This window comes from Neoarius graeffei, chromosome 20 (genome assembly GCF_027579695.1).
Source record: "Neoarius graeffei isolate fNeoGra1 chromosome 20, fNeoGra1.pri, whole genome shotgun sequence".
NCBI classification, from domain to species: domain Eukaryota; kingdom Metazoa; phylum Chordata; class Actinopteri; order Siluriformes; family Ariidae; genus Neoarius; species Neoarius graeffei.
The window spans coordinates 9,016,748-9,043,507 of record NC_083588.1 but is presented as its reverse complement, the minus strand read 5'-3'; the positions used below and the strand labels follow the sequence as shown (position 1 = coordinate 9,043,507).

The window sequence follows — 26,760 nt, the reverse complement described above, 5'->3', positions numbered from 1 at the left end:
AACCACAGTGCTACATCTCTCACCCTGCTGCACATTTATACACACTATTATAATCACATCACGAACAAGAACTTGCTCTACTGTTAGATCATTAAATAACAATAATCACCCCAACAAATCAGAGTTTGTGTATCATGTGTGAGAAAGTGTGAGAGCATTTTGTCATGACTTTGAAGAAAAGTAGAATTTTTCCATCTCTCCAATTAACCTGCTGTGGCAGCAGGGGCGTGGCCAAGCGTCGGTCTGTGAATGGAGGGCGGAGTCAGGGAAGGTCAGTGGTGGAATCATTACACCTGATGGGAATTAACCTGTGTTTGTGTGTCTTCCCCAGTGACCGTGCCCTTTAAAAGGAGAGAGAGAGCAGAGAAAGGGTGCTCTCTCCCCAACCAGAACACTTGCGTGTGGCTGGGAGAGTGTAGAAAGCTGAAAAGCTAAAGAATAAGAGTTTTTGTGAACTCAGTTCTAGCCTGCCGTGCTTCTGCGCTCCACCCACCTGGTCAGATACAATACCTGCGAATTGTGGAATCTTCCAAAACAGTGGGACTTGAATATCGTATCAACATTTTAGTCTTATTTTGCCTCTGTCCCAACTAGTTTGAGTGTGTTGCAGGCGTCAAATTCTAACGTTGTTCATATTCACAAAATATCATGAAGTTGGTCAGTAAAACTATTGAAAATCTTTTCTTTGTGCTTTTGTCAATTAAATAGACGCTCACATTCATTAACGAACCACAGATGTTTGTTTTTATTACATTTTGGAAAATATCCCAAATTTTCCAGAAATGGGGTTCGAGAGATCTGCAGCAACATTAGAAATGCTTGAACATTCTGCTTTTCATTTTGCTTCAAGTCCTCTGAGAGGCGCTCTTTCTCTACTTCAACAACATCTGCCCAACATGTTGAGGTTAAAAGGACAGAGATTAAAATGACTGAGAGAGAACTGATGTCCAACAATGTGACTGGAATTAGTTTGATTTTGAAAAAAAAAAAAGTTATCAGAAAAGTATAATCTTGAGGTGTGCATCAGGATGGGAATCAGCTCTAATAAAGTCACAGGAGCATGTGGTCAGATATGAAGCTTGTGGGAGCCACAAAAGACCAGAAACATGAACATGGCAGTGTATTGGGAGCTCATGTGATGCTGCGTGACATGTTTTCTGCTTCATCCTTGTTCATGTCACTCATCAGCATCGCAGTCTCGGAAGACCATGGATTTCTTGTGCCTGGAGTTAGGTTTTCGTGCAGCATCTGCTTTGGCTGAGAAGACCAATCCGTGAGAGGCAGACTTGGCTGCAGATATCACATGCGTAGATCGGTTCCGTTAATGTTGGTGGTGTGGTGGTGTCCTGTTGTTGGTTCCTCCTTGTCCTCTTTGCTTCCTGGTGACAAGCCAGGGAGGTTTCATATTCTAGCAGCCCCCTGCGGAGTGCCTGCTGCCACTGAAGGCAGTCCTGAGCTGCATTTTCCCAAGTGACGGAGCTGATGTTGAAGCACTTGAGGTCTTGCTTACAGACGTCGTTGTAGCGAATCTGGGGGCAGCCAGTTTGTCTCTTGCCAGATGACAGTTCTGCATAGAGGATGTCCTTCGGGATTCGTCCATCGTCCATCCGCCGGACATGGCCCAGCCAGCGGAGACGTCGCTGCCTCAGAAGAGAGTACATGCTGGGAAGCTGCGCTCTCTCCAGGACTGCTTTGTTGGTGATCCTATCCCTCCAGGTGATACCCAGTATACGCCTCAGGCAGTGAAGGTGGAAGCTGTTTAGCCGCCGCTCTTGGTATGAGTATGGTGTCCAGGTTTCACTACCATACAGGAGTGTGCTGATGACACAGGATGTGTACACCTGCACTTTTGTATGGGCAGTGAGTTTTCCGTTGTCCCATACTCTCTCACTATGGTTAAAAAAACTCGTGTTTATATTGTGGTGAAAAGAACCAACAGAGTTTGTGAGAAAATATTACAAAACAAAAATAAATGCAGAAGTGGGCAGGAGGGGAATTTATATCCTGAAACACAAATAATAATCATCTCCCTAAGTTTAGTATCTAATCCTTGTTGTGAGTTTCTCTATATGTATAATTCCCTCTATTATTGATTGATAAATAATGGAAGTTGGTAAAGAGCTTTCTATCATGGAAAAGATTTGTTCTATTAAAAAGCCAGACATTCTCCATAAGATGAATCTCCTCCTCAATTTAAATAAATTTGAAATCCATTCTCCTCCCATCATCATCAGCAGATAAGCAAATACAAGCGTCAGGGCTGGATATCGCTCTATTTATATGGTGTGATGGTCTCTGTTAAACTTTGGAGAACAGAGAAGACCCCAGTACAAACAACACACACCATGTTCTCTCCATCTCTACTGCTCCTGCTGGCAGCTGCTTCCTGTGAGTGCTTTATCAAATTAATTCATTGACGACAATAACAATAAATGTGCAGCGTATATTGCGTGAGATATCACCATGTGTTTTCCTCCACAGATATGCATGGTGAGGAACTGACTCAGCCTGCTTCCATGACAGTCCAGCCAGGCCAGAGTCTCTCCATCCACTGCAAGGTTTCATACTCAATTACAAGCTATTATACAGATCGGATCCGACAACCTGCAAGAAAAACTCTCGAGTGGATTGGACACATCAGTGGTGGTGGGAGTCTCTATTACAGTGAGAAACTGAAAACTAAGTTCAGCATCTCCAGAGACACTGCTACTAACACAATAACAATTCGAGGACAGAATCTGCAGACTGAAGACACAGCTGTGTATTACTGCGCTTGTAATGCACACAGTGACACAGAATAGTGGATTCCCCTTTCAAAATCTTTGAGACGTGTTGGAGACATCCTCTCAATGCAACTAATAAACCATCTCAGTCACACTTTTACTTTTTATCTTCTTCTGATTCAATTCATTTACCCAAAACATTTCTGACAACAAAAACCTCGTTCACTTCAGCGAAACATTTCCAACTTGTTGAAGATTTCCTCATTCAGTCCTTCTACATCATGAATATCACATGAACACTTTTCAATAAGGTTTGAACTTGTTAAAAAAAAAGTTCAGTTTATTGAACGACATTTAATTATTCGTTTTAATATTAGGTTTGTCCTTCACTCGAACAGAAACAAGGCAACATCTACCAGTCACTTCACAATGAATATATTAAAGCTGAGTAATGAATTATATCACGAGGTCTCACTGATGGCAGAATAAGAATGATGTGTAGAAAACAAATACACACACTTAAAAACAGACAGACAGTTGCAATTATCATTTCTAATTTTCTCAGTGTTTCAAGTCTTTAATCGTCGACTGCATTCATGCCATGTTTCCTCCAAATTCCAAACATGATAAACAAAGTTTCACAAACAAACACTAAATTTATGGCTCTGATGTTTGTCCTTTTGTGTGATTTGTACTTTGGGAGGACAGTGTGTCAGAATAATTCCTCACATCAAGAAATGAATGAATGCTGAGAGAAAATGGAATGCAGTCATTTGCAAATCTCTAAATAAAAAGTGACTCTGACTATGGATTTCTTTGAGGTTTTTTTTTCATTTCCCCCCATCGTTGATTATTTTTCTATAACTGCACACTCTGAAACTGTTGTGTTTTATTCATTCCCTAATGTGGTGATATTCTCATGTGATTGCTTCATATAAATTCACCTGAAAACAGGTAATAGTCCATAAGCTCACCCCTGAACAACTGTTTTCATTGTTTTAATTGTTCAAATATTTGGTCCAAATTATTATTTTTAAAACTCACAGATTAGAGATGTTTGAGAGATGGGAGATTTTCTCATATCAAAGAAACCATCAAATTTCCCTGAAGATAAGGAGTGTCTCCATGCAAATGTCCTTCCCTGTTATATATTTAAGCAGTGAAGACCAAGAGCTTTTACTTCTTCTGCTTCAACACACACCATGATCTCTACATCCCTCCTGCTGCTGCTGCTGGCAGCTGTACACTGTAAGTGTTTTACATTTGATATTTAATACACTTTTTCTTCCTGAGAGCTTTTTGCTTTTGCAACATTAAAATAACTTTTCTTTCCCAGGTGTTCACTGTGTTGAGCTGATCCAGACCGGATCCACAGTATTAACCCCTGGTCAGTCACTGACTCTGACCTGTAAAGTGTCTGGATATTCATTAACGAGTACCTACTGTACAGAGTGGATCCGACAACCTGCAGGAAAAATTCTGGAGTGGATCGGATCGATATGTTATGATGGGAACACTTACTACAGTGAGAAACTGAAAAGCAGGTTTCAGGTTTCCAGAGACACGTCCAGCAGCACAGTAACATTAACAGGGCAGAACATGCAGACTGAAGACACAGCTGTGTATTACTGCGCTCGTCAACCACAGTGAGACAAATCAACAACATCCCTGTACAAAAACACCTCATACAGTGTACAGTATAACCGAATGTCCACAAGATACAAAACTTATCCATCCTGTTTCACTGATGCTTTAGTATTTGATTGAAAATTATAGTATTTAATAAAGAGGTTTCTGTTCCATTAAAAGCCACACATTCTCCATCAGATGAATCTCTTCCCCACGTTTGAAATAAATTTCACTGGAATTAAGTTTTAATAGTTTGCGTCATTTCAAACACACAAAAAGTAAGTTTGATCAGTCAACTGCATAAAAATGATATTCTTTCAAGATTAGTCATTTTGAACGTTTTATTATTTCTTCATTTCACAGAATCCTTCATGAACTGTAAAAATAAATGTGTAAATGTTTTTGCACCTATAGAGGGCAGTATACTTCTCCTGAGGTTAAACTCATGAAACTTTCTTTTTGTTCTGAAATGAGAAAAACCCCCACAATGATTATCTCTCAGAATTAGGGGCAGAGACATCATCTAAATCAGGGGTTCTCAACCTTTTCTGCTTTGAGGCCCACCTTTTCATACTGGTCACGATTCGGGGCCCAGTATAAACGATCCCCAATTATTTTGGCTCATCTATTCTATTAGAATCTAATAATCTGTTGGAAAGTTGGAATGGGATGCAACATCACTCCCTGTTACCAATGGGAGCCCAGGAATTAAATAAGTGGAATAAAAACTAATTGTTTTGAATTGTAGGTATTGTATTTAAAACTGTATGGATGAGCCACAAAAGACCAGAAACATGAACATGGCAGCGTATTGGAGGCTCATGTGATACTGCATGACACGTTTTCTGCTTCATCCTTGTTCACATCACTGTGGTTTCAAGGATTCAAGTGTTGATATTGTGAGGAAAAGAACCAACAGAGTTTGTGAGAAAATATTGCAAAGAAAAATAAATGCAGAACTGGGCAGGAGGGGATTTATGTCCTCAAGCACAGATCATAATTATCACCTGAAATTTAGGATCTAATCCTTGTTGTGAGTTTCTCTACATGTATAATTTCCTCTATTATTGATTTATAAATAATGGAAGTTGGGAAAGAGCGTTCTGTCATGGAAAATATTTGTTCCATTCAAAAGCCCCACATTCTCCATAAGATGAATCTCCTCCTCATGATTTAAATCAATTTGAAATCCGTTCTCCTCCCATAATCAGCAGATAAGCAAATACATGCATCAGGGCTGGATATCGCTCTATTTATGTGGGTGATGGTCTCTGTTAAACTTTGGAGAACAGAGAAGATCCCAGTACAAACAACACACACCATGTTCTCTCCATCTCTCCTGCTCCTGCTGGCAGCTGCTTCCCGCGAGTACTTTATCAGATTCATTCATTTATGACAATGACAATCAATGTGCAGCGTATATTGTGTGAGATATCACCATGTGTTTTCCTCCACAGAAGTAGTTTGTAGTGTAGATTTGAAACCCAGGATGACATCTCTAACATTGCTTCACATTATACACACTATTCTAATCACATCATGAAGAAGAACTTGTGATATTGTAATCTCATTAGGGAACAATAATCACGTCAACAAATCAGAGCTTGTGTGAGAAAGTGTGAGACCATTTTGTCATGATTTTGAAGAGAAGTAGATTTTTTTTTCCCTGTTCATGATCCCAATTTCCTCAAGTACTGATAATAATAATCAGTGGCGGAACAACTGCACACAAGGCCCCGGGGCAAAACACCAATCAGGCCCCCCCACATGGCGAAACTGCAAACAAACAAATTAGAAGGCTTGCGGCATATAGGCCTACTCAGGCTATATCTAACAAAAAGCAGTTTTTAAGAACGTAGCCTTTGGACCTAGCCATGGCAAAATTTCAAATAAACAGAAGGTCTGCAGCATATAATCAGGCTAGATGAGAACTTGCTCAAAGTTTTTTTTATTATTATTTATCTGTGAAGAAACTCAGTCGTCCAGGTACATAGTAATCTGTGGTTGGTTGAAGAGAGCAACTGGACTCGCTTGACGATTCTTGAAAACGTTTCGCTTCTCCTCCGAAAGGCATCCTCAGTTCTGTCTGACTACTAGGGAGTATCCAGTATTTATCCTCTCATGGATCATCATAGAATCCGAATCAGAATGCTGATGGCTGCATTATAGGCGGCTGATAAGATGTCATAGACACCCACCTCTGTTCAATGATGGTCGTTCCAGGTTGACAAAAATGAACGATCCTCTCTGGCTAAGATGTCTGCCAGTTTTCTGGAAGTCCTCTCATACTCCCGCACCAGTTGAAGGGATCTCATCCCAAAGTGCATAGAAACATATCTGTGAAGAAACTCAGTTTTCAAGAATTGCTTGACATTTTCAAGAATCGTCAAGCGAGTCCAGTTGCTCTCTTCAACCAACCACAGATTACTATGTACCTGGACGACTGAGTTTCTTCACAGATATGTTTCTACACACTTTGGGATGAGTTCCCTTCAACTGGTGCGGGAGTATGAGAGGACTTCCAGAAAACTGGCAGACATCTTAGCCAGAGAGGATCGTTCATTTTTGTCAACCTGGAACGACCATCATTGAACAGAGGTGGGTGTCTATGACATCTTATCAGCCTCTCACAATGCAGCCATCAGCATTCTGATTCGGATTCTATGATGATCCATGAGAGGATAAATACTGGATACTCCCTAGTATTCAGACAGAACTGAGGATGCCTTTCGGAGGAGAGGCGAAACGTTTTCAAGAATCGTCAAGCGAGTCCAGTTGCTCTCTTCGACCAACCACAGATTTTATTATTATTATTTTATTTTTAATTTTTTATAGGCCTACATAGCCTGTATTTTCCATTCATTTTTTATTATGTTCCAAATAGACACAAAACAACAACAAAAAAATCCAGCAATCATGAATGATACACCCTCATTGTGTAAGCACATCTTCAACTACAAAGCCGACACTGAAACCTGCGTTCGTCATTAAAAAGGCATTTGACGCGCCTTGCGCTCCTCAAAGTCGTCGACTATTTGAGGGATGTTAAGCGCTCTTGCTCGCTCATTCTCAATTGATAAAATGGCCAATCCACAGAGTCTCTCTTGACCCATTGTGCTCCTGAGATAATTTTTTTATCAATTTTATTTTGGAGAAAGAGCGCTCTGCTGTCGCAACTGAGATGGGGAGAGTGAGAAAAAACAAGAATGCTGTGCACACCTCACTAAATGTAGAAGTTACTGCTGGATGATCTACTACCAGCAACCTGGCCAGGCTAAGCACAGATGTGTGTCTCGCTATCTGCTCCTTGAAACAAGCCCTAAATGACACTAGTTGACCAGGAAAGCTGGAGTCAATATCCCGACTATAGTGATCACACAGTCGACAGGCCACTTCGTATAGCTCCTTGTCCTTGGCATGCTGGAGCGTATTTGGATGCAAATGAGCAGTCCGATTTAAACTGACAAACCTTTGTGACAGCTGCTGAATGATTACATCAAGGCGTGCATAGAACACATTCACCCAAAAATAATGTTCTGCATCGGAAAGCTGACGGTCTTCGCTAAGGTGATCAAAGTGGCGCTTCACTTTTTTCAACCTGGTGGCTACAAATTGCGTTTGACTGCCCCATTTCACAGCCAATACCAGAGTGGAAGCCTTTGCCTCATCAAACTGCTCCCTGTACTCCTGTAGAGTTCGTACAGCATTCTGCAATAATGCAGACGCTTTGAGGACATCAGTGATCTTCTTCTGCAGTAACTTTGAGATGCAGGGCTCGAAATTCGTGGTGGTCCAGTCGCCCAAGGCGACTTAATTTGTCATTTGGCGGGTAATTCCTGTCACTAGTCAGCCCGGCTGGCTAGTTGAAAATAAATATATATATATATATATATATATATATATATGAAGCGAAGATTCAGACACACCCTCAACTAAAGCCGCCACATATTAAGCGTGTGCCGTGTCTGTGTTAATCGATGTGTTTTTCAGCAGGACGGAAATCACCGAAGAATTCCGGATCATATCGTGTACGAGTCAGGCTGTCGGTTTTTTCACTACTGCGCATGCATATAATGCATCTCGTTGAATATCGCGATAGTATTGGACCTGGTGGGTGGAGCACAGAAGCACGGCAGGCCAGAATTGAATTCTCAATGAACTCTTTATTGCTAGCTTTTCAGCCTTTTATCACTTCCCAGCTGCGCGCTCGCAAACACACACACGTGTTCTAGTCGGGGAGAGCTCCCTTTCTCTGCTCTCCTCTCCTTTTAAAGGGTGTGGTCACTGGGGAAGACACACAAACACAGGTTAATCCCCATCAGGTGCAATGATTCCACCACTTACCTTCCCTGGCTCCGCCCTCCATTCACAGACCGACGCTTGGCCACGCCCCCGCTGCCACATCACGTTATCAAATTCAATAGATGTGGCCACATCATCGCCCGTTTAAACACGTGTGTTTTTTTGTTGTTTACATCTACATCTGCCAAAGCTACGTTGCGATGTGGAATTTTCTGAAAGGTGTACAGAAACCGCCAGAGACGGGGACAAAGTGACCTCGGTCTGAAGAGGAGAAAAAGGCCGCCGATAAAGCATACAAGAAGGAGAAAGGACAAAGGACTTATAAGCAAACGTGGGAGCAGGGTAGGCCTTGGCTGCAATACGATTTTTATGGAATAATTAATTGTTTTCAAGTTGATTCCTAGTCAATATGAAGCTCCTAATGCTTTCTCTCTCATAAATGGTTAAATACAGAAAGCATGTTGGACATATTTTGGGTGCTATAGTCATGATAGTAAGTATATTTGTTTTCAATACTCATACACCAACTTGCCAAGTTTTCCAATATATTATTATTTGTTGAGATTATATTATGGTGCTCTGTGTTGTTCTCATTTATGTATTTAACAACAGTATCAAAATACTCGGGTCTTGAAATAAGTGCACATTAGTCATGAACAATGGTAACTACTCTCTTTTGCGTTATTTTTGACAGAAGTAAAATTCATACATGAACAAATTTTGGGTAGTTGATTTTCTGTTTGGCTAGTTACTTTGGAAGGTAACTAGTCCGGCTGGCTGGTGAAAAAATATATGAATTTCTAGGCCTGAGGTGGCATTAGTGCACTCCAAAATCTTTGTCTGAAGGCTGATTAAAAATACAAACTGAAATTTAGTAATGGCCTTTTTAAGTGCATCTGCCTCATCTCGTTCATTTATTTTCTTGCTTGTAAGTGAGAGCTTGTCGAGAGCTTTAATGACGTCTCCATATCTGTACTTTAACGCAACAAGTGCATCGTAGTGGGAGGACCGGCAGGTTGGGCAGAGGCGTTTCAAGGTTATGTCCCTGCTCTCTGGGCTCAATAAGTCGCCAAATAATTCCCATCTCTTAACACTGTTGGCAAAAAAGTTGTACAGTTGTTCAACCACATCATAAAACTGTCTAATCTCTGGGATAGTTTTGACAGAATCATTCAGTACCAAATTCAGACAATGAGCCGCACAGTGCACGTACAAAGCAAGGGGCTCCCAGTCCACTATTCTTGCTTGAACACCAGAATAAATTCTGCTCATGTTCGCTGCGCCATCATAACCCTGTCCACGGCATCTGGAGAGATCTAAGCCATTCCCTTCAATGCAGCTAAAAATTCGGCCCTCCAGTTCAGAAGCGGATGCATTCACAGTTATCTCGAATCCAAGAAAAGCCTCAAATATACTGATATCTGTAGCAACACCCATTTCGTCTTGATCAATTAAAACATACCTGGAGACCTGGCTCAGATGATCGCGCTTTGCTACATCTTGAGTTGTGTCCATAATGATGGAATAAAATGGAGATGCATTTATTTCATGAACTATGTTGATCTTGACTCTCTGTGATAACATATAAATGATCTCATCCTGAATAGCATGGCTCAGATATTTAACTGATCCCTCGGGCCGGCTGATCAGTTCTTTCAGGACAGGGTCATAGCGGGCCAACAGTTCAATGATGGACAAAAAGTTTCCTGCATTCCCCTGCCCAATGGACTCTCAGTGTCCCCTAAATACCATGTTACATGATGCTAAAGTCAGTGTGACATTCACAATGCGCTCTAACACTTGCCTCCAAAAGTTAGCCGCATTATGAACATCCCTCTCCATATCAGCATCTATTGTACCATGGAGTTTCCACTGCTCATAGACTACACATGCACTGAGATGGATCTGGGTAGATTCATGCACTGCAATTTTGGAGGAGATATGTTTCCAAACTCTAACTCAGTTTACCCAGGCATTATTGTAGGAGGGGGCTTGACGATTGGCAAAAAGCCAGCAAGGCTCGCAATATGCACAGTCAAGCTTGGGCAAGTAGCATAACCAGCTTCATGGAAGTTTAAAACCAGCTTTAGTGACAGATGTGTAGTAATGGGTTGAAAAACTGCAATTGCCAGTGACAGGAAAGGGACCATTTAGCTTACATGGGCCAGTTTGAAGGATATACCTCTTCACATTAGCATCTGCAATGTTTTCAGGGAAATTACCATGGTCTGTTGGAAAATTAGCTGGGTTTGATGATTCCATGGGAATCATGCTGCTCACTTCAGCTAACTCAGCTAACTCTCTACGTTCCCTACCCTCCTGATTCTGGTTGCTCATCTCAGCTAACCCCTCTCCACATTCCCCACCCTCCTCTATATGACTTTGGCTGGAGTTACTGTTAAACACCACCATGCTACTGCTGCTAGTGCTAACACAGGGCGATGCATGTTCACTACTAGCAAATTCAGGGACAGAAGAAGGCAAAGTAAAAAATGAATCCAACTTTGGAAGTTTAGAGTTTGCCTCCTCTTTATTTTTCTTTTCCTTCCTCTTTTGTGCCCCACTTTTACTTTTAAACATGCTGAATTCATTTTTAGGAGACAACCAACAACCGCAACCAGGCATGCACCTTCCTAGTCTTGTTGTATGTCATCAGACGGATGAGGATGTGAGGCAGCCTTTAGATCCTACCCATCATGCATTGCATTTTTTTTGCAAATTCCTCAAATGAAAAACAATTAAATACAAAGGGAACAGCTTAGTTTAGCTTGAAAACATTACAATTTATTCTATTTTAAGTTTGTTTCGGGATTTCACAGGTTGTTTATTTTATTTTTTTAACCATGATAAGAATGTGGAGTAAAAATGAGAGATATATAGGTCAACTAGTCTGTAATCATGTGAAAACTTGTAGGTTTCAAGGAATTTCCAATGAAATCGCAGAAGGCACATTTATTGGGAGGGCCTGAATGTCAAAGGGTGGGGCCCTGTACGGCTCCGCCCCGATAATAATCATTCTCAATGCAGTATTTAATCCTTGTTGCCTATTTCACTGATCCTTGTGAAAAGCCAAGAGGTTTTCATTAAAAGCCACACATTTTTTTGTCAAAAAATTTTAACAAAGCTCTCAGACCGAGGACACAGCTGTGTATTACTGTGCCAGAGACATGGCACTACAGACTCCCTGCAGTCCTGTACAAAAACATCCCTGTTCATGTTCATCTCCCTGCAGTCCACTTGTCCCCAGGGACGCCTGGTATAAATGAGCTCGCAGGGCTCAGACCCCTCTGTATTTCAAAGACAAAGGGAAATCAACATCATGTTTCATCTCTGGCCTCAACATGAAATTATTTCTTGTCCTGAGCTGGATATACAGTTAATCCATCATGAATAATCTGTCAATCCATTCCATTCCAATCCATAGTTAATGTGAATGAGGTGAAAGTTTGACTTTAACAGCTTGAATGATGATCATATTCCAGTCCTCTAAAGTGCTCTGATCAGTTGGAGGTAAATCTCCTCGTCTTCAGATGTGATGGAGCTCAGAAGTTGTGCCTCTTGTTGCCTGGAAAGTATGTTCACTTCACTCAGTGCACAATGACAAAATAATCTCACAAATATAGCTGTTTAAATTCATGCTCCGAGCAACACCAGCATAATTTGTGTTCAGGAGTCCACAAGACAACAAATAACTGTGCTCATGAGTTAATTAGAATTTTCTATATTTCTGCATAAATGTGACCTAAAACATCATCAGATTTTCACACAAGACTAAGACTTATTGTCATTCAACCATGTGACATGATAAGAACGAGGCACAATTAACTAAGTTAACTCAGAAGTAAAATAGTTAAATAACAAATTGAATAAAATAGAATAAACTAAGATTGGATTTAAAAATAGAATAAACTAAAATAAAAACTATCTAAGACAACATTAAAATTCAAAGGAAAGTAAAATAAAATAAAATATTGCACAATGTACTGCAGTGGCATGGCTTAAAGATGTTCCGTGCAACAGTGCAAAAGTACAGCAGCAAAACGATGAGCAGCAACAGTGCCCAGTATTAAGGCATGTTGGTAAGGTGCATAGTGTTCATGTTTCAAGTCCTAAAAGTAGATAAAGAGAACCCAGTTCAACAAATGAGACAAAAATATTCTACTTGGTCATTTATGTACTGAGGAAAATGATCCAATATTACATATCTGTGAGTGGCAAAAGTATGTGAACCTTTTGCTTTCAGTATCTGGTGTGGACCCCCCCGTGCAGCAATAACTGCAACTAAATGTTTCCGATAACTGTTGATCAGTCCTGCACACCGGCTTGGAGGAATTTTAGCCCATTCCTCCATACAGAACAGCTTCAACTCTGGGATGTTGGTGGGTTTCCTCACATGAACTGCTCGCTTCAGGTCCTTCCACAACATTTCGATTGGATTAAGGTCAGGACTTTGACTTGGCCATTCCAAAACATTAACTTTATTCTTCTTTAACCATTCTTTGGTAGAATGACTTGTGTGCTTAGGGTCATTGTCTTGCTGCATGACCCACCTTCTCTTGAGATTCAGTTCATGGACAGATGTCCTGACATTTTCTTTTAGAATTCACTGGTATAATTCAGAATTCATTGTTCCAACATAGATGGCAAGCCGTCCTGGCCCAGATGCAGCAAAACAGGCCCAAACCACGATACTACCACCACCATGTTTCACAGATGGGATAAGGTTCTTATGCTGGAATGCAGTGTTTTCCTTTCTCCAAACATAACGCTTCTCATTTAAACCAAAAAGTTCTATTTTCATCTCATCCTTCCACAACATTTTTCCAATAGCCTTCTGGCTTGTCCACGTGATCTTTAGCAAACTGCAGACGAGCAGCAATGTTCTTTTTGGAGAGCAGTGGCTTTCTCTTTGCAACCCTACCATGCACACCATTGTTGTTCAGTGTTCTCCTGATGGTCGACTCAGCCAATGTGAGAGAGGCCTTCAGTTGCTTAGAAGTTACCCTGGGGTCCTTTGTGACCTCGCCGACTATTACACGCCTTGCTCTTGGAGTGATCTTTGTTGGTCGACCACTCCTGGGGAAGGTAACAATGGTCTTGAATTTCCTCCATTTGTACACAATCTGTCTGACTGTAGATTGGTGGAGTCCAAACTCTTTAGAGATGGTTTTGTAACCTTTTCCAGCCTGATGGGCATCAACAATACTTTTTCTGAGGTCCTCAGAAATCTCCTTTGTTTATGCCATAATACCCTTCCACAAACCTGTTGTGATTTTAATAGATCCCTGTTCTTTAAATAAAACAGAGTGCCCACTCACACCTGATTGTCATCCCATTGATTGAAAACACCTGACTCTAATTTCACCTTCAAATTAACTGCTAATCCAAGAGGTTCACATACTTTTGCCACTCACAGATATGTAATCTCATCTCATTATCTCTAGCCTCTTTATCCTGTTCTACAGGGTTGGAAGCAAGCTGGAGCCTATCCCAGCTGACTACGGTTGAAAGGCGGGGTACACCCTGGACAAGTCACCAGATCATCACAGGGCTGACATATACGGTAGACACAGACAACCATTCACACTCACACCGACGGTCAATTTAGAGTCACCAGTTAACCTAACCTGCATGTCTTTGGACTGTGGGGGAAACCGGAGCACCTGGAGGAAACCCACGCAGACATGGGGAGAACATGTAAACTTCGCACAGAAAGGCCCTCACCAGCCACGGGGCTCGAACCTGGACCTTCTTGCTGTGAGGCGACAGCGCTAACCACTACACCACCGTGCCGCCCCAGAGATGTAATATTGGATCATTTTCCTCAATAAATAAATGACCAAGTATAATAATATTGTTTCATTTATTTAACTTGGTTCTCTTTCTCTACTTTTAGGAATTGTGTGAAAATCTGATGATGTTTTAGGTCATATTTATGCAGAACTATTGAAAATTCGAAAGGGTTCACAAACTTTCAAGCACTACTGTATTATGGCAAAAAATTCAGTTTATTTTTCAACCAGAATAAGAAAACAGAATTACATTATTGATTTACTTATTTATTGATGAACCATTATTTCAACAAAAAAAATCTTACTCATAAGAATAATAAATAATTTCCCACATTAAACTGATGTTAAATCGCGAAATATGATGTGACTGTGATGAACATCTGCAGAGCTGCACTCAACACAGCTCCTCTGTCATGTTTATGCAAATCTCCGTCTCCTCTTGTAATATTAGCACCGTGCTTATCTCGAGAGGAAGCGGTTCTCATTAGTCCTCCTTCAACACAAACATGTTTGCTTCAGCTCCACTGCTGCTGCTGGCTCTCGCTCCCTGTGAGTGTTTGGATCGAAGCTTTATGAATTCATCTGATCCTTTCAGTTCAACATGTCAACCTTTTCTTTTTCTCTTTTCACAGATGTGTTCTGTGCTACTGAGCTCATCCAGCCAGACTCAGTGGTGATAAAGCCAGGAGAGACTTTAACCATCACCTGTAGAGTGTCTGGAGCTTCGATCACTGATAGCAGCAGCCACTTTGGAACAGCTTGGATTCGACAACCTGCAGGAAAACCTTTGGAATGGATCAACGCCATTGATTATGAGGGGGATATTTATCAGAAAAATTCACTGAAAGACAAGTTTGTCATCTCTCAAGACACTTCCAGTAACACTGTGACCTTACGGGGACAGAACATGCAGAGTGAAGACACAGCTGTGTATTACTGCGCTCGTCAACCACAGTGAGACAAATCAACAACATCCCTGTACAAAAACACCTCATACAGTGTACAGTATAACAGAATGTCCACAAGATACAAAACTTATCAGTCCAAGTCTCATGAAAAAAAAAAATCCCACAAATTACAGCAGTGGCTCTCAAGAGAAAAATAAATGAACTTCTCCAAACAAAGTGAGCTCATTTGCCCACAAACACACACGGTTCCAATTTAATTTTTATCCAGTAATGTTACTCCAACTCCAAACTGATGATGGTGTCAAGTAAATCAAGTACTATCAAAAATTAATGTGCAAATACCGTAGTTTATTTTGGTAAAATTGTGCAAACCAGCAGAGGAAGGTGTGTCTGTCGTCTTCTCTCCCAGTGCACTTTTAAAGTTACACACATGGGGAACTTTGAAAATTAATGAGCTGAGTTACCCGACTGAAGACAAAAGCTGAAGAAATTGTGGAATCTTTGAAGTAAGCTCTTGCAACAATATTATGCAGTAAAAAGCAAGTGAAAATAGAATCCTTTTGTCAAAAGAAATATAGCTCAAAACTACTGTGTTGTATTTGACATGAAAAATATGTTTACTGCATGATTCACCCGCCAAAGAATTCTGACCGTGATGCTTTGCAGATCGACAGCAACATGCTGTATACAGGTTCTACAGTCAGCATTTGTTCATTACAGAATAATGATGCTGTGAGAATGACAAACATTTGGAACAGTGTGGACAGGAGAGGAATAAAAAAACAAACAAAGCTTAAACCTAATTTTGGCATTTATAAAACATGTTTGATGACCCCAACATCCCCAAGAACAGATAATAATTATCGCCGTAAATTTAATTTATAATCCTTGTTGTGAGTTTCTCTAGATGTATAATTCCCTCTGTTATTGATTTATAAATAATGGAAGTTGGTAAAGAGCTTTCTGTCATGGAAAAGATTTGTTCCATTCAAAAGCCACACATTCTCCATTAGATGAATCTCCTCCTCATGATTTAAATAAATTTGAAATCCGTTCTCCTCCCATCATCAGATAAGCAAATACAAGCGTCAGGGCTGGATATCGCTCTATTTATGTGGTGTGATGGTCTCTGTTATACTTTGGAGAACAGAGAAGACCCCAGTACAAACAACACACACCATGTTCTCTCCATCTCTACTGCTCCTGCTGGCAGCTGCTTCCTGTGAGTGCTTTATCAAATTCATTCATTTACTACAATGACAATAAATGTGCAGCGTATATTGCGTGAGATATCACCATGTGTTTTCCTCCACAGATGTGCATGGTGAGGAACTGACTCAGCCTGCTTCCATGACAGTCCAGCCAGGCCAGAGTCTCTCCATCCACTGCAAGGTTTCATACTCAGTTACGAGCTATGAGACAGCTTGGATCCGACAACCTGCAGGAAAAAGTTTGGAGTGGATTGGATTAATCTATACTGGTGGGAGTACAGCTTACAGTGAGAAATTGAAAAATAAGTTCAGCATCTCCAGAGACACTGCTACTAACACAATAACAATTAGAGGACAGAATCTGCAGACTGAAGACACAGCTGTGTATTACTGCGCGAGATACACACAGTGATACAGAATAGTGGCTTCCCCTGACAAAAACTTTGAGATGCATTTGAGACAAACGCTCAATGCAATTAATAAACATCTCGGTCACAATTTTATTTCTTTGACTGGAATGAAGTTTTAATAGTTTGTGTTGATTAATAGCCGATTAATATTCGACGGACTCAAATCTTATATCTATCAAATGCTTGCCAGTTAAACTGTTCATGTTGAGTAATGCATTGTATTATGAGATCTCATCCATGGCATCATCAGAATAATGTGGAGTAAATTATTACAACAAAACACTAAAAGTGCAGTTCTGTTGTCTGTTCTTTTGTGTAATTTGTATTTGATCAGAAAATGTGTCATTAGTCCACCAACTTGGTTTTTCCTCCAAAAGCATTCTGGGGAAAAAAGGAAGGTCGAGTAAATCTTCCATAAATCTATTTTCGGACATCAGTAAGTTATTGAACAGCCAGAGAAAAATAATGCAGCCATTTCTCAACAAATTATTTTCTGGTTTTTTAAATTAATTAATTATAAAACAAACAGTCAAATTTAGCAAGTTTCCTCCACCTTTGGTCTTGTAGTGTCTCCTGAAAATTTATCCTGCAGCCACATTAGAAATGTCTGAACATGATGTTTTTCTTTCAGCTTTATGGCCTGTGAGGGGCGCTCTTTCTCTATTCACACAACATCTACCCAACATGCTGAGCTTCAAATGACTGAGAGAGTGGAATAAATATGAGAACATGCTCTCCTGGAATTTACATTAAAGTCATAAGCTCTAACTACAACATTGTTCTGAAGCTAAGTGTAGCCCAGGAAAGTCCGCACTATAATGACAGGCGTACTAACACCTTCTGCGCGCTTCGGCAGCGCATTGATATCTGAGCTCCGTATCAATGCGCTGCCGAAGCGCGCAGAAGGTGTTAGTACGCCTGTCATTATAGTGCGGACTTTCCATAGCATAGAAAATCGCCACGTTTCAATTTGTGTAACTGAACTTGTTTCATATCACTGGTCATATAAACCTATGTAAACAGGAAAAACGCGGAAGAGTTTGGTCACATCTAACTACAGCCCCCAAAAATACCGTTGGCCATACTGAGCCTAGCTACATTGCTAACAGGAGTGACAGCACGTCTGACTGACTGGGAGGTCGCGCAAAGCTCGGATAGGTACGGAGCAGCTCGTCTCAATTCAGATAAGAGCATATTTCATTATGGAAGTACGGTGGACTGTTCCTTTAAGGAAAATTCAGTTTTTCTCCAAGTTGAAATGAACCATGCGTTTAGTTTTATCATAGTTTTTGACAACAGTGACATGAACAATAATGCCACCTAAAGTTTGCCTAAAGTTAATACTTAATTTTTTTTAACAAAAACAAACATTGTGCCAAGGGGGCCTTTTACCCCCCCAGTGGGGTAAAAGGCCCCCTGAGGTGGGGCAATAGGCCCCCGCACTCAAAAAAAGCTGTTTGGATAGCAAAAGTGTTTACTTAAGCCTATAATGTGAAAGAAACAAGAAAATATCCCTGAATTAATGAATAGATGCATTATTTTATTATATTTCGCATTTTAATTTCAATATAATTTTGTGTGGATTGAACATGAATTAACAAAGAACAAGTGCATCAATAAATAATGCTAATATTAATCTCATCTCATCTCATTATCTCTAGCCGCTTTATCCTTCTACAGGGTCGCAGGCAAGCTGGAGCCTATCCCAGCTGACTACGGGCGAAAGGCGGGGTACACCCTGGACAAGTCGCCAGGTCATCACAGGGCTGACACACAGACACAGACAACCATTCACACTCACATTCACACCTACGGTCAATTTAGAGTCACCAGTTAACCTAACCTGCATGTCTTTGGACTGTGGGGGAAACCGGAGCACCCGGAGGAAACCCACGCGGACACGGGGAGAACATGCAAACTCCACACAGAAAGGCCCTCGCCGGCCCCGGGGCTCGAACCCAGGACCTTCTTGCTGTGAGGCGACAGCGCTAACCACTACACCACCGTGCCGCCGCTAATATTAATATATTTTTTAATATTAAGTTCAAATTACTTGCTTTACTCAACCAGGTAAGCGAGATGTTATTAAAAACTATGTATCTGCTATTCAGAAATGTATGAAATACAGTAATTATGATAAAAGGAAACGATGCCCCCTGGGGGCCATTTACCCCGCCATTAAGGGGGCGTTTTACCCCACAGACTACACTTTTACAAAAAAGGGTCTTACTTTCAAAATGTGATTCAACTTTTTATACCTAATGTATTTTTTTAATGTACTGACTTATCTACTCATACCACATACACAGCTGTGATATCTGACGAAATAGCAGCTATCTAAATACAGTTTTACTGATATCTGAAAATTATATCACTTACCATGAAATTTGATTTCTCTCCGCTGCGTTGCTGATATGCGATCCACAGTGGATATTTGTATATCCCCGTTGTCAAGCCAGTCCATATCAACAATAGAAATGTAACTTTGCGCCATCTGGTGGTTATTTTGGGTAAAACAGGCCGGGAGCGTATTACCCCACGGGGGCTTTTTCCCCCACTCTACTCTATGCACTGATCTGAATAAATACATTGATCTCATCTCATTATCTCAAGCCGCTTTATCCTTCTACAGGGTCGCAGGCAAGCTGGAGCCTATCCCAGCTGACTACGGGCGAAAGGCGGGGTACACCCTGGACAAGTCTCCAGGTCATCACAGGGCTGACACATAGACACAGACAACCATTCACACTCACATTCACACCTACGGTCAATTTAGAGTCACCAGTTAACCTAACCTGCATGTCTTTGGACTGTGGGGGAAACCGGAGCACCCGGAGGAAACCCACGCGGACACGGGGAGAACATGCAAACTCCACACAGAAAGGCCCTCGCCGGCCCCGGGGCTCGAACCCAGGACCTTCTTGCTGTGAGGCGACAGCGCTAACCACTACACCACCGTGCCGCCCACATTGATCTGAATAAATAAATAATTTCATAATTAATTTATTTCTTTAAATAAATAGAACTCATCTTATGTGATCGAATTCGTTTATTAAAAAGTATCTAAGAGTTGTTAACCAGTCAGGGAATTCGTAGGTTATTAGTTGTGACCTACTGCTTCCGGGTTTTTTTCTCTTTCCCTGTCTCTACTGATGGTGGTTACAGCACATTTCCCACTCTCATACAGAAGTCACAAGGTCTATTGCCATCCGATTGATAAGATTGTTAAAATATGTTCTAAATTAGCTGGTGAACACTCGGAAATATTACTAAGCAAGTATTCATTGATATTTTGTGACTTATGAGTTATATTAGCCAAGAGAGAGACATTGATGAACACCCAGACCAGCGGATGCTAATTGCGGCTAGCGATGCTAGTTCCTAGCCCACTCGATGGTGAGTGATGTCAATGAAGCCAGTCAGGCTTGTCATTATGATCAGCACTCGTGTTTGATGGCACAGATAAGCCGGGAGGGAATGCTGGTATTCTAGAGTTAAAGTGTGATTAGTTGAAGCTTATATTAGTGGCTAGAATGCCAACGTTATGCTAAGCGGGAGCTAGCTGTACGAAAGCTAGCTGTAGCAGGGCTGGCGCGATTTCTGTGAGCATTAACGTCATGTTAGTAGAGTCTAGCTCTTGCATAGCCACTGCTATCTTCTATTTATGTTCTATTTTTATCTTCTATGTCTAGTATTTCATTCACGGTTAGTAATTTAGTAGGTAAACAATGCTGGGCCTATTTGATTTTGTCATTTATGTCCATGGTAATTTTAGAGGTCTAATTTTTAGTGCATTCTCATACTGTTACTAGTGCAGAGAGATAATTAAGCACGTGAAACCTGAATACCTCTGAGTTACTCTGAATACAGTGTTAATTGCATTATGTGCAAATTGTTTACTATTTACCATTACCAAGTTACTGATGTTGGTTAAAACCACAGTTCTGTATATTTAATTGTGTAAAGAGTTAATTCTTTATTTTTTTGTAATGAGATACCTGATATATTTTGATACTTGATCTACGTTGTACAACTAAACATGATTAGAACTAATTAATACAGACTGAGGTATTATTCATTAGTGATAATTCATAAGAAACATGATTAGAGATTTGATTAGATTAATAAATATGGTTTATACAGATGGTGTAAACATGATTTAATTAATAAATAGATAAACATAATTCATGCAGACTGTGTATGAATATAATGAATATTGGGTTTTGTCTGGCCTGTCTACTGTATAGGTCAGGTTTTTTGGTAAGGTTTGAGTTGACTGCAACCATCCAAGAGATCCTCAGAGTTACAAGGTTTCCCAGTTATCAGGCTGGGTGGCGAGCCAGACTTCGGACACTGTTGCACTGCTACGTCCAGGGCTCGAAATTAACTTTTTGTCTTTGTGTCCCCCAGTGGTCCCGAATTCTGTGTTGTATTGTCCCGAATGGAAGCAATAGTGTCCCCATTTTTTCATCTCTGAAATAACCAGTGGTTAATATTATCATATGAAGTTACTATTATATTTGTAACTATGCGATTTTGAACCCTTTATATCATTTTTACAATAAGTCACAAGACACAAGCGACACATGTCCTATACATCATCTACTTCAAAATTACAGTTATTGCATTTTCAGTTTATTAAACTTTGGCGATCTCACTGTATGAATAGATACCCGTTTATTTAAAGGGGCCAACTAGCTCATTCAGAAAATGTTTCAACTCCCTACATCTGCAGTACACTTTAGTTGAAAATAAGACCCCTTTTATGTTCATTTCATCTACTTATACCTTGAATATCTGTTGGCACTTATAAGGCCAACTTATAATTTTCACCATTACCGTTATCCATTTTTATGAACTTTCCGTTATCCATTACCGTTATCCATTTTTATGAACTTTCCGTTATCCATTTTTATGAACTTTCCGTTATCCATTTTATGAACTTTCGCTGCCGAAACGTGGGTGCAAATGTTAGCAACATCAACATAGTGCCAGGTCCGAGCCTAGTTGTGCTGCTGACTGACTAAACTTTCTGAACTAGAAAGACACCAAGAAAACTCACTTATTCTGTTGAACGGTATCTTCCGTCAATATCATCCACATCATTCCTGTTGTATTTTATAACGTGTCTAACAGTGTTCATTAAGTTCATTCAGTTGCTCGCGTTGCCTGCAGACCAGGCGAGGACACTTTGGATCCTGAAGGTCCCGGAGACGTTATGTCTGGGCTTTCAGTTTCTTCCCCGCGGTCGGTCCGCTTCAACCACTTCAGCATTTTTGTTCTGGCAAGAGTCGGCGCAGCGTGTGCGGCAGCAATTCCATTCCAAGTCCATATAATGCGGACTCCGGCCGAAGATTCTCGAACAGAATGCGCTGCTCTGTAGCCTACGGATGCAGGTGCATCGAAAGTGTAGCTACTATGTGTTTTTCGCTGTTAACGTTTTAAAATTAAAATTGACAATTAGGTGAATGTCTACGTATGTGTTACGGCTTTGTAAATAATATTAATGTAGAACTTTTTTTCTAGATCTATTTTTTTCCATTGTCCCGGGATAGTCCCAGATATGATGATTTTGTGTCCCGATGACATTTTTTATGGTCTCCGGGACGTCGGGACACCGTTAGTTTCGAGCGCTGGCTACGTCCATGAGAAGGTTCCTTCCATCACCGTGGTAGGATAAAAACTCAAACAAACAGTGGACACAGATACGGGCCCCAACGAACCAGAACAGACTTTGGGATTTAAAGGGTTTTTTTTTTATTTTTATTTGTGCGCACTTTATTATTTTCCATGTATTGATATCATATTTCTCATTGTAGTAATACAACACACTTCATATATATATACGGTACAAATTATTCTCCATCTCTTTATTGATGCTAAATCACTGGCTCTTAACAACCAAGCATCTTCTGGTATTGGTCCTTTATAGTTTTATTAATATTATTGATTATTTAACTGGGGCGGCACGGTGGTGTAGTGGTTAGCACTGTCGTCTCACAGCAAGAAGGTCCGGGTTCGAGCCCCGTAGCCGGCAAGGGCCTTTCTGTGCGGAGTTTGCATGTTCTCCCCATGTCCGCATGGGTTTCCTCCAGGTGCTCCGGTTTCCCCCACAGTCCAAAGACATGCAGGTTAGGTTAACTGGTGACTCTAAATTGACCGTAGGTGTGTATGTGAGTGTGAATGGTTGTCTGTGTCTGTGTCAGCCCTGTGATGACCTGGCGACTTGTCCAGGGTGTACCCCGCCTTTCGCCCATAGTCAGCTGGGATAGGCTCCAGCTTGCCTGCGACCCTGTAGAAGGATAAAGCGGCTAGAGATAATGAGATGAGATGATTATTTAACTGTATCCCATTTCTACGAGTGAGAGGTTGGTTACATAAGACCTTACAGATCGGTGATATCAGTGTCTCATTAAACCAGGCTGCAGAATCCACACTGTTTGGTGAATTAGTCAGTAAATAGTCAGTAACTCTTATATTTTGTGAATGTGTACGTGTTTTTCCATTTGCAGGAAATGCCTCATGTCTTTAAGCCTGCTGTGCCTTGATGAAAGCCTCAACACTGTCATGCAAATCAAACCCCCTATAAAATATTTGAGGTGCACTCAAGAGAAGTGAGGTTCTGGTTCAGGCTCCATTCAAACCATGGTCTCTACATTTCTACTCATTTTGTTTACAGCTGTATGCGGTAAGTATGTGGAGAATTTTGGAGATAAACAGATAATTGTGGACATACATGCAAAAGTTTGGGCACCCTTACTGAAAAATGTCCGTTACTGTGAATAGTTAAAAGTGAGCAGAAGATGAACTGATCACCAAAAGGCATAAAGGTAAAGACGACACATTTCTTTTCAGCATTTTCTGCAAGATATGTGTATTATTTTTGTTTTGTACAATTGGAGAGTGAAAAAAGAAAAGGAACACCATGCAAAAGTTTGGGCACCCCAATACATTTGAGTTCTCAGGTAACTTTTACCAAGGTTCCAGACCTTAATTAGCTTATTGAGCTGTTGCTTGCTCAAATTCTTCATAAGGAAAGGTCAGATGATGCAGATTTCAAAGCTGTATAAATTCTTTGATTTCTCAAACTTGTCCCTAAAATCAACAGCCATGGGCTCCTCTAAGCAACTCCCTTGCATTCTGAATAATAAAATAATTGATGCTCACAAAGCAGGAGAAGGCTACAAGAACGTAGCAAAGTGTTTTCAGGTAGCCGTTTCCTCAGAATGTAATGTTATTAAAGGGCATATTCTTTACCAGGGCGGCACAGTGGTGTAGTGGTTAGCGCTGTCGCCTCACAGCAAGAAGGTCCTGGGTTTGAGCCCCGGGGCCGGCGAGGGCCTTTCTGTGTGGAGTTTGCATGTTCTCCCCGTGTCCGCGTGGGTTTCCTCCGGGTGCTCCGGTTTCCCCCACAGTCCAAAGACATGCAGGTTAGGTTAACTGGTGACTCTAAATTGACCGTAGGTGTGAATGTGAGTGTGAATGGTTGTCTGTGTCTATGTGTCAGCCCTGTGATGACCTGGCGACTTGTCCAGGGTGTACCCCGCCTTTCGCCCGTAGTCAGCTGGGATAGGCTCCAGCTTGCCTGCGACCCTGTAGAAGGATAAAGTGGCTAGAGATAATGAGATGAGATGAGATTCTTTACCAGTTTCGTTTTTTTTTTTTTATATAAAAGTATGTCCCTTTACACACTCATCCAGAAGGGTAATTTTGCACAAGGCCATCTGTCTACAGCAGAAAAACATTTAAATAAAAAAATGCGTCTAGAAAAATCCCAAGCTAGTCTGGAGCCAGAATCGTGACGTTACCTGCGGAAGCGCCAGCAGGCTGTGTGAGCTTGCGCAGTTTCAGTGCACAGCCTGTGTCGACCAAGCGCTCCCATTTCTCTCTCATTGTCTGGTCTTTTGGAAAACAATGAGGACTAATCCCATCATGATTGGTGTTGCTACACCCACCTACGATACATCTGTTAACCATTTTAATAATTATGTGATAAAGTTGAAGAAATTTGCAGAAAACCACCAGGTCGTTTTCTCATAAACAAACCAGCGCTGACGTAGGATTCAGAGGGAGGCGTCCCGCAGATGATGTCATGAAAATCGATGTTTCCTGGGAAATTCAAATGCCAAGTTTTTTCAGAGGCGGACCAATTCGCCTCAAATGGCTTGATTTCAACTGAATTTTGCTTGCGCAAGGTAAAAAATTACAGAGAATGCAGAATGTTACAGATATTTGACCAAATTTTAATATAAAATAGGAGAATTACATTGATCTTGCTCCTGAATTTACCCGTGATATGCACTTTAAGAAATGGCAGTTAACAGAAACAGTGGAGATCAAGGTGAGGTCTGGAAGATGAAGAAAACTTTCTGAAAGAACTGCTCGTTGGATTGCTAGAAAGGCAAATAAAAACCCCTATTTGACTGCAAAAGACTTTCAGAAAGATTTAGCAGACCCTGGAGTGGTGGTGCATTGTTCTACTATGCAGCGACACCTGAACAAATATGACCTACATGGAATAGTCATCAGATGAAAACCTTTCCTGCATCCTAGCCACAAAATTCAGCATCTGAAGTTTGCAAATGAACATCGAAATAAGTCTGATGCATTTTGGAAACAAGTCCTGTGGACTGATGAAATCAAAATAGAACTTTTTGGCCACAATGTGCAAAGGTATGTTTGGAGAAAAAAGGGTGGCAAATTCCAGGAAAAGAACACCTCTCCAACTCTGAAGCATGGGTGTGGATCGATCATGCTTTGGGGTTGTGTTGCAGCCAGTGGCACAGGGCACATTTCATTGGTCGAGGGAAGCATGGATTTGAATAAATACCAGCAAATTCTGGAAGCGAACATCACACCATCTGTAAAAAAGTTGACGTTAAAAAGAGGATGGGTCCTACAATAAGACGATGATCCAAAACACACCTCAAAATCTACAATGGAATACCTCAAGAGTCACAAGCTGAAGGTTTTGCCATGGCCCTCACAGTCCCCTGAGCTAAACATCATTGAAAATCTGTGGATAGATCTCAAAAGAGCAGTGTATGCAAGACAGCCCAAGAAACTTGTAGAACTGGAAGCCTTTTGCAAGGATGAATGTGTGAAAATCCCCCAGGTAAGAACTGAAAGATTATTTAGCTGGCAACAAAAAGTGTTTACAAGCTGCGATACTTGCCAAAGGGGGTGTTACTAGGTACTAACCATGCAGGGTGCCCAAACTTTTGCTTCGGGCCCTTTTCCTTTTTTGTTATTTTGAAAATGGAAAAGATGAAAAAAAAAATATTTTTGCTGAAAATATAAAGGGAATGAGACATATTTAACTTTATGCCTTTTGGAGATCATATCATCTTCAACTTGCTGAACTGTTCACAGTAACAGCAATTTTGCCCAGGGGTGCCCAAACTTTTGCATACCACTGTATTTCCTTTAGAAAGAAGGCACCTGAATAATTGTTTGCTGTTCACAGGAATTAAATGTATTGAACTGGTTCAGCCTGCAGTCATGGTGGTTAAGCCTGGAGAATCATTTTCAATCCCCTGTAAGATCACTGGATACTCAGCCACAAATTCCTGTACTAACGGGATATGACAGGCATCAGGACACGCGCTGGAATGAATCAGCTGGTACTGCAGCTCCAGTAATACCGGTAGCAAAGATTCAGTCAAGAGCAAGATCCATTTCTCAGCCGAGGCCTCCAGCGATTTTACACGGACAAAACTTTCAGACTGAAGACCCAGCCATGTATTACTGCGCTCGTAATCCACAGTGAGACAAATCAACAACAT

General features: G+C 40.9%; 3 gene segments (V, D, J or C); all 3 read left to right on the top strand.

Moving 5' to 3' along the window:
* The first annotated feature begins 2,345 nt into the window (after window positions 1-2,345).
* Window positions 2,346-2,801, top strand: LOC132869471 (Ig heavy chain V region 914-like). The segment is given in 2 exon segments: window positions 2,346-2,388; window positions 2,482-2,801. Coding segments are annotated over 2 exon segments (363 nt in total).
* A 1,124-nt stretch (window positions 2,802-3,925) lies between these two features.
* Window positions 3,926-4,361, top strand: LOC132868351 (Ig heavy chain V region 914-like; the record flags this gene model as incomplete). The annotated part of the segment is given in 2 exon segments: window positions 3,926-3,971; window positions 4,060-4,361. Coding segments are annotated over 2 exon segments (348 nt in total), but the record flags the coding sequence as incomplete, so codon positions are not given.
* A 10,591-nt stretch (window positions 4,362-14,952) lies between these two features.
* LOC132869470 (immunoglobulin heavy variable 2-70-like) lies at window positions 14,953-23,523 on the top strand. The segment is given in 3 exon segments: window positions 14,953-14,995; window positions 15,079-15,386; window positions 23,488-23,523. Coding segments are annotated over 3 exon segments (387 nt in total).
* The last annotated feature ends 3,237 nt before the right edge of the window (window positions 23,524-26,760 follow it).